The sequence below is a fragment of the Piliocolobus tephrosceles genome, chromosome 12 (genome assembly GCF_002776525.5).
Source record: "Piliocolobus tephrosceles isolate RC106 chromosome 12, ASM277652v3, whole genome shotgun sequence".
In the NCBI taxonomy this organism is placed as follows: Eukaryota; Metazoa; Chordata; class Mammalia; order Primates; family Cercopithecidae; genus Piliocolobus; species Piliocolobus tephrosceles.
In genome coordinates, this window is record NC_045445.1 from 42,194,184 (window position 1) to 42,208,590 (window position 14,407).

A 14,407-nucleotide genomic window follows, 5' to 3' on the forward strand; every position below is an offset into this window, starting at 1 on the left:
AATAAGGGAACAAAATTTAGAATTCAAGCTAAGTAAGAATACTGTTTCAATGAACATGCCCCTAAAATAAACCAGCATTAGCAGTTAATTTATGCGTTTAGAAAATCTCAGTTCCCACCAGTAAAAATATCCTCAGTGACTAGTGCACCTTGAAAAAAATCTGGCATACTAAATAAATAATGTTCATGTGGGAGCCAGGAGCTGGGTAAGCCTTGCCTTTAGACTACTCTGTGACTACAAAAATAAAGCCTGCACTTTCGGAACTAATAAGCCTTCACTTGTCAGTATGATAAAGAGTATTGCCCAACTAAACTTTGCTCCCACTGGTTCAGTAGTTACTTATTTCTACCTAAGCACTTACTTTCCGATTTTACCCAAGTATTTAAAATCGAAAGAAAAAAGCATTATATTTCAGCACTACTTCATCCAGTTACAAAATGAGTCATTGTTTTTAGCTTCAAGTCACAAAAAAAATTAACAGGTTTTACATTAAAGTTAAAAATTGCTAAAAGTTACCACTATAACCTGTAATTAAAACTGCTAAACACAAATTTGCATGCAAGGTATACAAAAACACTAGAAAGTGTTTTTCTTAAAAATTATAAGAAGGCATAAAAATGTACATTTTGCTTAAAAATAAAAAATTGTCTTAAAATTAAATAAAATAAAGTGGATGGTTTAAGCAAATTATATAGACACTATAAAAACTAATCCTGCAAATAAAACTGTGTGTGTAAACGTATTAACTAAACTCAAAAGAATATTATATTTTTTTTCTGTAAATTAAACACTAAAATAAAAGCACCACAAAGTTTTGTTAAAATGCTAATCTACTGTTTAGCAAAACTTGTCAAGGGTTATAACGGGTATGTAAAAATCTTACTTCATGGTCAAACTGGTTAAAATTAAACAAAATTATCTATAAGGTTTCATTAAAATTAAGGTTAACATTAATAGCAAACTAATGTAAGGGTAAAATTTAACTTTCTCTCTTAAACACAATTTTCATATAATTGAAAATGTTAATAAATGGTTTTTGGTTTTCCAGATTGTTATCTCATCATTTTGTCAAAACAAAACGAAACAAATTGAAAAACAACTTGTGATAATCTGAAGTTCTATTTCATAATATCAAAAGTTTTAAATTTTAAACGTATTTAACAGCCTTCTCAAAATCAAACTTTACTTTCAAGTTTGTTTTTCCTAACCCCTGGCTTTTGGGTGCTGCACAGGACCCCTGAAGCACCCAAAAAAGAGGTAAACAGGATTATTTGGCAACATAAAATTGCCAAAATAATGTCTAATATATTATATTTTAGGGAATATTATTAACATATGTTCCAAAACTGTATGGAATGTCTAAAGTTCTTATGTCTGAATATGTGCTATTAACCACAATTAAAGTTGTTATGTTGGGTTATTGTAAACCACAAAAATAACCAAATTTCTTTGTCAATTGTGTTTCTATCTGTATCCAAACTGGACATATTGTTATTTACAGACAATTGTTATTTTGTTTTAATTCTCTTCAAAACATTGCTCATATTCAAGCTGTGGAACTTTAACAAGTGCTCTCAAATGTGGGTTACTCATAACAACAACAAAACACACAGAACTCATAAAAAGCTAAAATGTTTATAAATATCAAGCAAAACAAAGGTTTATAAAATGGAATAAACTAATAAAAAAACAAAAACAAATTTTTACCTTTTACTTAGAACACTGCTAATCTTTATCTTATTTTTCAGAGTCAAGAAAACTTGTCTTAAGCCAGCTACAGCCTTTAACAACTAAGTAAAGTATACTCCTGTGAATAGAATTTAAAGCATGTTTGTTTCTCTCTGCCTAGTTCCTCTAAAATTTAAAAACTAGTTACAATTAGGCCCAGCACGGTGGCTCACGCCTGTAATTCCAGCACTTTGGGAGGCTGAGGCGGGCGAATCATGAGGTCAAGAGATCAAGACCATCCTGGCTAACACAGTGAAACCCCGTCTCTACTAAAAATACAAAAAAAAAAAATTAGCCGGGCGTAGTGGCAGGTGCCTGTGGTCCCAGCTATTTGTGAGGCTGAGGCAGGAGAATGGAGTAAACCCAGGAGGCGGAGCTTGCAGTGAGCTGAGATCTCACCACTGCACTCCAGCCTAGGCGACAGAGTGAGACTCTGTCTCAAAAAAAAAAAAAAACTAGTTATAAGTATACTTAAATTATGATATAGTTATAAGAATCTATTTTATTTTCAAACAGAACACAATTTAAAAAAAAAAAACCGGTTATTTTACCAAGGCTTTGACTGCAGCGGTGTGCTCTCCTTTAAGGAATCAAACTTGACTTATGGAGCCAATAAAACCCTTGGAAACTGGCCTCATATTTTGTGTACACAGTCCCTGTACAGGGTTTCTGATCTGTAGTAAGTAAAGAATGTCACTTTCTGACAGGCCGGGAACCCCAAGTTATCTTAAAACCTCAAGAAAAAACGAATTCACCCAACTCATAGGTATTCAATGGTACAAATCCATGGCTGGGTTTGGCTTTAACAAGTCTTATCTCAAATTCCTTCTATATAACAGAGTTTCATCAAAGCCGATTTAAAAGGCCTGTGTAGCAAGTAATTATTCTTGCTGTACTGTATACAAATAAGCCAAATATAATAAAGCAAACCAGTCCTACTGTAATTTGTCTTTTAATAAAAATAGGAAACTGAAAAGTAAAAATTATGTTTCAAAAACTATAGCACACCTGTTGTTAAATTCTAGTCTTGCCTAATGTTTTTCAATTTTTATTATCTTCTACAGTTTAAATTATAAATTCTATTATCTTCTAAAGTTTAAATTATATCTGTTACCGAAATTGACTCCTCAATACATCACACTCAAGTCAAAGCCTAAAGAGCTGAGAAAGCAACCTCTAACAGCCCAGAAAAACGTCCTAACAACGTTAGAAAAAAAAAAAAAAAATCTTAAGCTGGAAATCATAAAAGCCAACAGAATCATGGCCATTTCACAGACAACTATCCAAAAACATCTACAAATGGTGTTGCTCCTGCAGTCAATCCAAGACCAAAAAACTATCTGCCTCACCATCAGCAGGAAGTAGCCAGAAAGAACACGTCGCCCCTTGTCCTTTTATAACTATAGGGTCTGGAATGACAGAGCAGGACCACCATCATCTCAGACAAACACCGCCACTTTAAGTTCCAGCCGCCTTTCCAGCTTCATGCATTTCAAGGAAATCACTTCTTTTCTAACTACAAGTAGCCAGAAAAGAGCAGACAGTAAAACACAGATAAGATGGCTGGGGCACAGAGCAAGGCAGGGGAAAGTCTCTTGGGTAACTGCCAAACTTCACCCTCATACAATGGGCCCCAGTAAAACAGTAGGCCTTAATAAGCACATTCCTTTCACTTCAGGTACACTAAGATAGGGAAGCTAAAAGCAGACTCCAGGGATATGCCTGCAGCTGCAGAAAGATGTAGGGGAATAGACACACAACTCTCCCTCCCAGATAAGCACAACAAAGAGACACAGAAGCAGTCCAAGCCTCTGATAAACTCTCCCACCCTGAATCCTTAAAAACTCTTAGTCTGTAAGAGATTGCGACTTCTGGCCTAACTCGGTCAGACGTTCCCTCCCAGGTTGAAAATAAACCTGTTGACTGTCGAGCCGACCTTCTTGTTTCTCTCCTCTTTCCTTAATCCTTACAACAACACAAACTACAAATTGGACTTCATTAAAATAAAAAAACTACTGCTCCAGGCTCTGGACAGTTTGGCTTTTTGTGCAGTGAGGCATCTAGTGGGTACACACTCTGCAGTTTTTCTTGTAATTCTTCTTTCTGAGGCGTTCTTAGAATTGACTAGAGATTGATTAAATAACCTGTCAAATGCGAACTGCAGTATGCAAGCAGAATCAGGATTGTGCTTTCAAAGCTCACAACTGTGTTTAGATTAGATACTACATGGTGGCTTAATAAAAATTTCCTTTATCATATTCTAATTGCAGTTTGTTCTGCCAGAATCCACACCACCCTACACTACTTCTGTCAGATATAAAAATAGAAGATAAAAACCTGTCCAACTTTAAAATTGCCCAGCTTGAGCCAAATTGAAAATCAGAGCAGAGGCATTGAAGATAAAGGTTGGATGGTATATCCACTATTAAAAGAAGCTTCACTTCTGCATTTGTTCCTTAGCAGAAAGTGATTTCTGGGGTTGAAGTTCTTGGGAATACATAAGGGGAAGTCACATGAGGTCATCAAGACCATTACTGAAGAGCTCTAAATGTCTGTTTGGTTCAGGCTGATGCAGTAGCATAGGACAAAGATTGGCAAACTACAATTTGCTGCCTGTTTGTGTGAATAAAGTTTTATTGGCACACGGTTAAGCCCATGCATGTACATATTGTCTATGGCTGAGTTTGCACTGCAACAGCTGAGTTAGGTAGCTGCAACAGTGACAGTGTGGCCTGCAAAGCCTAAAGCACTATGTGGCCCTTTACAGAAAAATTTGCCAATCCCTGCCAAATAACATCAGTATTTGATGTCAGTCTGGGTATCTCCATTTAGATGTCTCATAGACAAATCTAGTTTGACAGGTTTAAAAAGGCATGCACTTCCATAAACCTGTTTCATCTTCAGTGTTCCCTCTCTCAGTTAATGGCACTACCATCACCAATTCACCTGAATGAGAAGCCTCCCTCCCCTTTACCTCCTGCACCCCATCCATTACTCCATTCTCCATCCATCAGCACATCCTGCCAATTCTACCTCCTCACTGGGTTTCAAATCTGACCACGTCTCTCCATTTCCACTACCATTTCCTCAGTCTAAGTCACCATCATTTTGTTCAAGATTGGCAACAGTTTTCTAACTAATGTTTCTGCCTCTAGTTTTGACCGCCCTCTGCTTCTAATCCATCCTCCACCCAGTAACCAGAAGGATCTTTTCAACATCTAAATCTAATTTTCTTACATGCATAATAATATATGTAGCTAAGATTTAATGAGCCTTTACTGTGTGCCAGGCATAGTTCTAAGCATTCTGTATGTAGTAACTGATCTTAATCCTCACACCAACCCTATAAGGTAGATACTATTATCTCCATTCTTTAGAGGAAGACATTAAAACAGAGTAGAACTTTTTCAGTTACACTGTTAGTAAACAACAGAGCCAGTTGTAACTGCTTTATTATACTACTCTACACACACACACTCACACACACTACTTATGGCTTCTCATTGCTCTGAAAATAGTCCATACTACGGTTATTTATTTATTTATTTATTTATTTATTTATTTATTTATTTTTGGAGATGGAGTCTTGCTCTGTTGCCCAGCCTAGAGTGCAGTGTGCGGTGGCGCAACCTCGGCTCACTGCAACCTCCACCTTCTGGGTTCAAGTGATTCTCCTGCCCCACCCTCCCGAGTAGCTGGGATTACAGGCACACACCACCACGCCCAGCTAATTTTTATATTTTTAGTAGAAACGGGATTTCATCATGTTGGCCAGGCTAGCCTCAAACTCCTGACCTCAAGTGATCTGCCCTCCTTGGCCATTATTATGATTATTATGATTATGATTATGATGATTATTATTTGAGACAGGGTCTCACTCTTTTGCCCAGGCTGGAGTACAGTGGCACTATCTCTGCTCACTGCAGCCTCTGCCCCCTGGGTTCAAGCGATTCTCTTGCCTCAGCCACCTGAGTAGCTGGGATTACAGGTGCACGCCAACACGCCCAGCAATTTTTGTATTTTTGGTAGAGACGGGGTTTCACCATGTTGGCAAGACTGGTCTTGAATTCCTGGCCTCAAGGGATCTCCCCGCCTCGGCCTCTCAAAGCGCCAGGACTACAGGCATGAGCCACCGTGCCCAGCTGAGTCCATACTATTTTTAATGGCCAAAGACCATCGTCTTGATCTTCTCTAACCCCTGTTTACCTCTCCAGCCTGGTCTCTTGCCATTCACAGCCTTGCAATTTAAGCTGCAGCCACCCCGACTACTGTAGCCCCACACACACAAGACAGGCTCTTTTTCACCTCTATGCCTTAGTCATGTGATCGTCTCTGCTCTGGCTGTTTACTCTCTTTTCTTCTCCTCTCCCACACCTAGGCAACTGTTGCACATCTTTTAATGCTCCAGGCAGGTATCACCTACTCCAGGAAGCCTTCGCTAATCTATCCAGATTTGTCCCTCCTTTGTGCTCCCGTTATGCCATGGTCATATCGTTTTCGGTGCCCTTACTATACAATTGTGTAACTCTCCTTTTGTGCTTCTGTTTCCCTCAGTAGAATGTGAGCTCCCAGCAGTTCTTCTACTGCAAAGGTCTTGCTTTACTGTTTGACTTTTCTGTATTTTCTTGGACTTCATCATCCCAGCCTTTGGCATAGGCTACTATGGCCAAAAAAAAAAAAAAAAGGTAGAAAGGGACTACAGTATTTTGTCTTTTTGTGTATGAATGTGTGGAAAGGAAGTGTGAGGACATAATGGAGTTCATGAATAGGTTTGGAGGAAATGAGACCACAGGATGAAAACATTTTAGAGTTTATTTTTGGTAATCTTCTTTAGGACAGGCTAAACCCCAAAATATATAATGGCTCTAACACAACAGAACTTTCTCTGTGATGTAACAGTCCAAAACAGGTATTCTTGTTCAGCAGGCTAGTTCTGCTAACATGGTTATTGAGGGACGGGGGCTGACAGAAGCCCCTAGATCACGCCAGGTTATCACATCCCAGTCAGTCAGAATAGGAAAAGAACATGGAGGAGCACACATGGGAACTTCTATAGGCCAGGCCAAATAGTGCCACACAGCATTTCCCACAGTGAGAAATTAGTCATGTGGCCACACCTCACTGCAAGGGAGCCTGGGTAATGTAGTCCAACTATGTGCTCAAGGAGAAGAAGAATGGTTCCTTTGTACTAGTAAGCTAAATGGTGCAGCTCTGTTTAACCTGTCCCATGGGAAGCTGGGGTTGTCAAATGTAGGCAGTATTTAAAATCGTAGTTGACAGCTGAGCTCCCGGTTGAGTCACTCACCAGGAAGTAGCAGCTGGATAATGATTTGCAATGCTGATGATTCCTTAATTATTAATCACTGACACTTTGTAGATTGCCTTTGAGTAAAATCCCAGCTGGGTTAGTATGCAATAGCGTAATGCCAGCCCCCCAATATTTTTTCCTCTTTTGCATGTCTAGACTAGAGACGGTGTTAAATAGATGGCACAGTAGCAACCTGATTCATTACAAGCTAACCAAGAGGTGCTCAAAACAAAATCAAGAATAATAAAAACAAAATATAAAAGGGAACTCAGTTTCATTTCAAACCCTAGCTACAGGCATGGGCTTATTCCCTGCCAGTTTATGTTTGCCCAAACAGAGTGCACATTGATGATGACCTCACGTAGACTAAGGGAGTGAGCAGATGTGAATCAATTTGAAATGAAATATCTCCATGGTTCTCTGCTAAAAGGCATATAAGTTCCCAGGAGAGTTTGTAAAACAGCTACCCAGGCTCTACTACCTCCTCCATCCCCACCCCAGAGTCTCATTTAGTCAGTCTGTGGAAGGACCTGGGGATTTAGATTTTTTAATATTCCCTGGATGATTCTGATATAAAACCAGGTTTGAGGAAACACAACTCTGACAGGGTGGGAGGGACAATAGGAAGGCATGCCAAAGCATGAACCAGACAGAGTGATTTTGTTTTAATATATTAAAAAATAATGAACACTAAGGAAAATCTAGTTTCATATTTTGACATGTAGAGCCATCTCTGGGGTTAGATGCATTCACAGGAACCTAGAAAACAGGCCTCTTCTGGGGATTGGCCATACAACCCGTTGCCAGAACTGACTGTAAACTAGGAGAGGTATTATGATGGTAGACTTTCTCCTGGACTTTCCAGATGCCTAACTTGTTTTCTTCTTTTCCCAGTTTGTTGCTCAGCCCAACTGCCAACAGTTGCTTGCCACCCTGTGGTATGACGGCTTCCCTGGATGGCGGCGGAAACACTGGGTAGTCAAGCTTCTAACCTGCATGACCATTGGGTTCCTGTTTCCCATGCTGTCTATAGCCTACCTGATCTCACCCAGGAGCAACCTTGGGCTGTTCATCAAGAAACCCTTTATCAAGTTTATCTGCCACACAGCATCCTATTTGACCTTCCTCTTTATGCTTCTCCTGGCTTCTCAGCACATTGTCAGGACAGACCTTCATGTACAGGGGCCTCCCCCAACTGTCGTGGAATGGATGATATTGCCTTGGGTTCTAGGTGAGTCAAAGGGACCAGGAGCTATGGCCAGATTGCCTGATAGTCCTGTTTAAATAAACTACTAGAACAGGCAGTCAGACTAGCTCTGAGCTAGGGTACCCCCAGCCCACCCCCATGCAGTGTGGTAGTCCTTTCTTAGGAGTCTCAGAAATGTAGTTCCTTCTGTCCCAGACCCTGGTCATTCAATATTGCCTGGTCCATGGTGACATTGGCAGTACACCTAGGGCTTGCTTTTGCTAATCTAATATCTTCAAGGACAGAGAAGCTGTCTGTCAGTTATTCTAGAGACAAAGCCAAGTATCAGTCAGGACAGGCCTCAAGTAAGGTAGGCAGAGCAAGTGCTGATCAGTCTATTCAAAGCACCTTTTCCCATAACCAAGGGACACATGAATCTGCTAATTTCTCATAGCTACTCCACATGACTCAGTTCTTGTTCAAGGTCTACATTCTATTTGGACACTGATTTCACAACCAAGGGGGAATTCACACACATCATGGTAAAAGCAGCCCTACCAGCAGTCTCCAGGCATAATTAGATTGCACTGGAGTCTCCAGCACACGGCCATCTTCTAAGTCCTTGCTACGCAAACTGTGGTCCCCAAACCAGCAATATCAGTACCACCTGGGAGATTATTTGACACACAGAACCTCAGGTGCCACCTGGGATCTGAATTTTAACATGATCTTCAGATAATTCACATGTACTTTAAAGCCTGAGAAAGTGCTGCCCTAGACCACAACCACACCTTTTACTATTTTCTTTATTTCAAGGCTGAAGAAACATCCATGTCATCAGGTAAAATTTTACAACACTTCTACATGATGAAAGAAAAAAGGGAAAAAAAATGAGCTATAAATTATTTTGGGCCCCATTGCCTAGCTTTAGCCCCAACATCTGGTAATTTGATCCATGATCAGCTTGCTCACCTCAAAACACATTGAGAAGTTTTCTTTCCTGAACCTAGTGGAAAGTAAGGACTATGGGATAATACTGATCTAATTAATTTATTGATGAAATTACTCCCATTCCAAAATGGAAAGAAAGTAGAAACAGGCACCCAAAATTGCAGCAGCATTTCAGTAACTATAGTAAAAATGCTAAGAGTAGTACCCAGAAAAGTATAACATATGGGCATTCTCAGGAAAAGCCTACCAAGTTTGGCAAGTTCAAAACTGGGAGGTGGAGTAGGAAAGTAAGTGATTATTGTCTCTCAAGACTTCACTCCACCGAGACCCTAGTTCATTCCTTAATTCCATCCTTATTCACTTGGAGGGGGGGATCCTTCTATGATGACCAGGGCTGACCCTATGTAGAAATAAACTGTTTGCCTCCATTATTCAGGTTTCATTTGGGGTGAGATTAAGGAAATGTGGGATGGTGGATTTACTGAATACATCCATGACTGGTGGAACCTGATGGATTTTGCAATGAACTCCCTCTACCTGGCAACTATTTCCTTGAAGATTGTGGCCTATGTCAAGGTAAATTGGAATGTCCGCTATTTTTCCTACACAGCGATTTTGGTTACATTAAGCTTTTGCACTGAGAGCATAAAGAGTTTTGAGAAAAAGTGATGATGATGATGGCTCAATCCATGTGGGAAATTACCATATAAACAGACATTCTTTCAGTGGTTTGTAAGCAGTGTCCACCTAAGCAAAGAAAGTGGAAAATGGAACAATTTGCAAATGAATCATTAGCTTCTGAGGCTTTCAGGGTAAAAGGGTCTTCAGCTTTCAGTGTTTAAATGCTCTCTACGATGTCCTTGCCAACATAATGGCCCAATGATGCTTGCATGGAGCTGGGGCAGAAAATTCACTGAATTCACTATCTTCAAAAGCTTCTCTTAATCCTTGTCAACCCATTCAAAAGGGCTACTTTATATATGTCTAATATTATTCTCTCTGTGACATAATCATTAGTAATTCTTCCTCCCTGTGGGGTCATACAAAACAAGACTGTTTCTTCCTAACAATGCTTCTGATATGACATCATCTCTCCCTAACCCTCTGAGTTGTCTCTTCTCAAAGCTAAACATTCCCATTTCTCTCAACTGCACTTCATATAATGACAAGTAGCGGAATCCCAGACACTTGACTACAGGTGGCATAGACTTTTAATAGCTTCTTCCTTGCTCATCACTTCCACCACCAGGATAACCACTCAAGCAGTTGTAAATCCAGCATTTTTAGTATCACCCAACCTGTGCTTCTCTACCAATTCAGATGTATATACATACACACACACACACACACACACACACATAAACACACACACCACCTTAATGCTTTTCCCTCACAATATTCAGCTCGAATTATCCTGAAAAAAACTTTATGTCTGATGTCTTACTTTGGGTAATCACAGGCTCTGTGTTCAGGTCTGGTGCTTATTAAATAGTGGGATTGTTGTCCTCCTTGTAGCCTGAGTTAAACTTCTCCATCATGCTGACAATTCAGTCTCCAAGATTGTATAGTCAGTCATGCTTTTTGGCTCTAAATTCCACATTAAGGACTTTTAGAATGGAAATATGGCTGTCCCCCAAATCTCCAACAACTTAGTTTATTTTTGTATCCCTAATATGCATATTGCATAAATTTTAAGACCTTGGGAGTTATGTAGAGCATGCATATTGAATGCAGTCATGAAACATTTTTGAAAGGAGCCCAAGAGTAGGCCCTATACATGTGGTGATCGTTTAACACATACTTACAACTTCCTTAAGAGAAAAAGCTGGTGAGGAAAATGTTTGAATCCCTGGTTAATGTGCCTGGGTGAAATCCATGTCATTCTGGCACTCTGCTGACTAAGTAACACTGTTAAGTAAAGGGAAAAGTTCTTCCTTTGGAAATGGTATTTATACACTGGAGGGACCATAAATTATCAATCTAGAAATTGGTGGGTTTTGTTTAAACAGGAAAGCTTAGAATAAATGATAAAGAAAAGGATTAACATTTGGGGATATGAAAAATGTATCTGTAGATTCTCAACATTAGCTAATCACATGACCTGTCCGACTTTACTGGAGAGGCTTCCAAAGAGTTAGATACTTCTCCATCACAAAATATAAGGATAAATCTGCTCTATTAAGCTGGGTAAATGCCCCTTAACTGGCAAACACTTTATTCAAAGGAGACCTTTGCCAAGAAGTTGGAGTCCTTCCCAAAAAAGAATTTACAAAGCAAGACAGGCCACATGCAAAATTTGGATTTGCAATGAGAATTTATAAATGGGGATAATCAGATCTACCCATCCACAGAAGTCCAGGCTGGATGACCTTCCCCAAGCAGGCTGAGCCAACTTCTATGAGGCAAAGCCATAAGAACTGCTCCATAGGCTTCTTGAACCTTTTTCAGTCACCATTGTACTGAAGCAGTACAGAAGCACCAAGGAATGAGCTGGTTTTAAAGATCCTTTATTTTATTAGAGTGCAAAATTAGTCAACAATATCTATTCCACTTCACATGATCTAAAGCAAGAACCAAAAAGCACACATCGAAGTACTCAAAAGGAGCAAATATACATAAGATTGACCCTTGTTGCCCCCAGATGATTCTACAAATGGAGAATAACCATTCTTTGCTTTTCTAGGATAGTACCACCTAGATCTATTCCACCACTGCCTCGTTTCCATGTGTGCCAAGTAAATCTGGACTATGCTACCCACTGAGTTATGGCCTTTTTTTCAGTCAGTGCTTAGCTAAAGACATAATAACACCCCCCTCAAATTCTTATTACTATTGAGCCCCCACATTGAGCTGTTCCTCTTCATATTTTGCTTTAGGGTTTATGAAATGCAATTTACATCCTTTGAAAGGCAAGGAGGCCAATTTTCTAACTGCATTCCATTTCAAAGGATGTAAGAAAAATCACTTGCCTCCAAGTATTACTAACTCAAGAGTCAGGAGATCTGAATTTAATTCCCAATCTCATACACATGAGCAGGATTACCATAGACAATCCCTCTACGTTTCTGAGCTGTAGATTCTGCCTCTGATAAATAAGCAGTAGATTAAATTAGATCAATGGTGCTCAACCTTTTAAATTTTTTTCTTCATGTTAGCACATCTTTAAGCAAAAACTCACGCAGTAATCCAATATATAAAAAAGCCCAAAGGACTGAGTTTGGCTTGAGGAATGAGTCTTCTAAGCCTCCACTTTGGCTTCCACAGTAGCTATGAGATGCCTCCATTAAACCCCCAGGCTCTAAGGAACACAGTTTAAAACCACCATGTTAGATCAGGGGTCAACAAACTATGGTCTGTGGGCCAAACCTGGCCTTCTGCCGTGTCCATGTGGTTGCATATTGTCTAGGGCTGCTTTAGGATTACAAAGGAAGCATTGAGTAGTTGTGATGGGAACCATAGAGCCCACAGAGCCAAAAATATATACTATCTGGTTCTTGACAGAAAAAGTTTGCCAACCTCTATGCCAGATGAGTTCCATGTTTATTCCCTGCACATACATGCTATATCTTTCTCCAAAGGTGCAAAGTGTCTATGTTCAAAGTATAAATTTGCCACGAGAATCATGTTTTACACTTCTGAGTGTTCCACAAATTCAGATTCACCAGCCCATGCGCAGCAGACATCCCTGAGGTTACAGTTCCAAATGAGGAGAGAGAAAACCCCAAATTATGAGCTATACATGTTCCAGTTGGTGATTTCTAGTTTTAAAACATAGGTCTGTTTTGTTATCAGCAAAGAGATTATCTTTCACATATACCTTAAACCTTTAAAAGCTAATCTATCATCTGTGCTGTGATGTCAACTATCATATAAGTAACATTTAATAGAAATAGTACTAGACTGAGTGTCTGGAGACCTGTGGATTACTTCTTGCTGGCTCTGCCACTGACTTGCTGTGTGATCTTTAGCAAGTCACTCTGCTTATCTGGATTTCTTCCATTTGTAAAACAGGCATAACCATTCCTACCCCTCACAGTAATGCAGTGCATGTTTGTTGGGGGAGGAAAAATGTAGAAATATAAGATTTGGTGAAGAGTACATAAAACTGATTGGCCACCTACAGTCTTATCTGAAGCAGAAGTACAAATGTGGCATGGTTTCTCCAAGCTCCTCTGACAGTGAAGAATATTGGATACACACAAGTGATTTTAACCGCACCAGTTTCCTCAGTTGTTGGAACTGAAGCACATTTTAGAAATGCTAACAATATAATTTGGCCCCCAGTGCAACATTTTCTCAGGAAAGTTGTTTACATTTAGTCCTGAGAAATTGTGATATTTAAATGTGAGCTCAAGGCAATATGCTTCAAATTAAATTCCAGGCAAGATCTACTTCTGTCTTGGGAAGGTAATAAGTAATTCCTTGTATTTCCATAACATCTCCACTTATGGAGTACACAGACTTTTGCATATGGATACAGAATCACAAACATGTGCAGTGGGTAGGAGGCATTATCCTCATTTTATGGTGAAATTAAAAGATACAGGCAGTTTTAAGTGACAGTGCCCAAATTGGAGCTCAGATCTCACGATGAAGTCATCTTTCTACAAGGCTACTCCTAATGTGCTGGGATCCGGAAACCTGGAATGGGTAACCAACCCAATAAATAATGGTTCTTCCCCTCCTTCAAGCCCCTGGTTCTTCATGTGTGCTGAAGGAACATTCTAACTTACAGGGTTGTCAAATGAACTGTAAAATACATCCATACACCACTGTGTGGGGCAGTACTAAATTCATTACCTGAAAGGTTGACATGCCATTTGCAGTAGTGTAGAATACGTTACAGCCTGCTAAAAATTCAGCAGAAAGCTCCAGTGAATGGCTCCCTAAGGATCCTCCATCAGCCCCAAACTGCAGTCAGCAAGGGTGTGAGAATGAACACTGCATACCGAGAAGGCTGCGTCTACCCCTTGTCTTTCAGTAACAGCAGGTTGTCCATGGTGCTCAGAGCGCAATGAGGGCTTGAGGAAGTCCATTTGATTTGAAATCTTTAGGAAGCAGGGTGATTTTTCCCCACTACCTTGGGCATACTAGTGCCTCTGTTTCAGTGACACTCCCCAATAATCTGGTAAACCCACAGTTAGAAAATGTCTATTGATAAACCACAGGAGGTTGCTCCAGATGATTGATCTAAAATTTATTCTTCTATGTGTACACCCTAGGTATATATGTGG

General features: G+C 39.8%; 1 protein-coding gene across 1 annotated transcript in view; it reads left to right on the forward strand.

Annotated features, from left to right (window-relative positions):
- Positions 1 to 14,407, forward strand: part of TRPC5 (transient receptor potential cation channel subfamily C member 5) — a 298,874-nt gene that overhangs the window by 213,417 nt on the left and 71,050 nt on the right. Inside the window, exons 4-5 of the mRNA XM_023203039.1 lie at positions 7,931 to 8,267; positions 9,610 to 9,749. Coding sequence (XP_023058807.1) covers positions 7,931 to 8,267; positions 9,610 to 9,749 — 477 coding nt within the window. The remainder of the gene's footprint in view (positions 1 to 7,930; positions 8,268 to 9,609; positions 9,750 to 14,407) is intronic.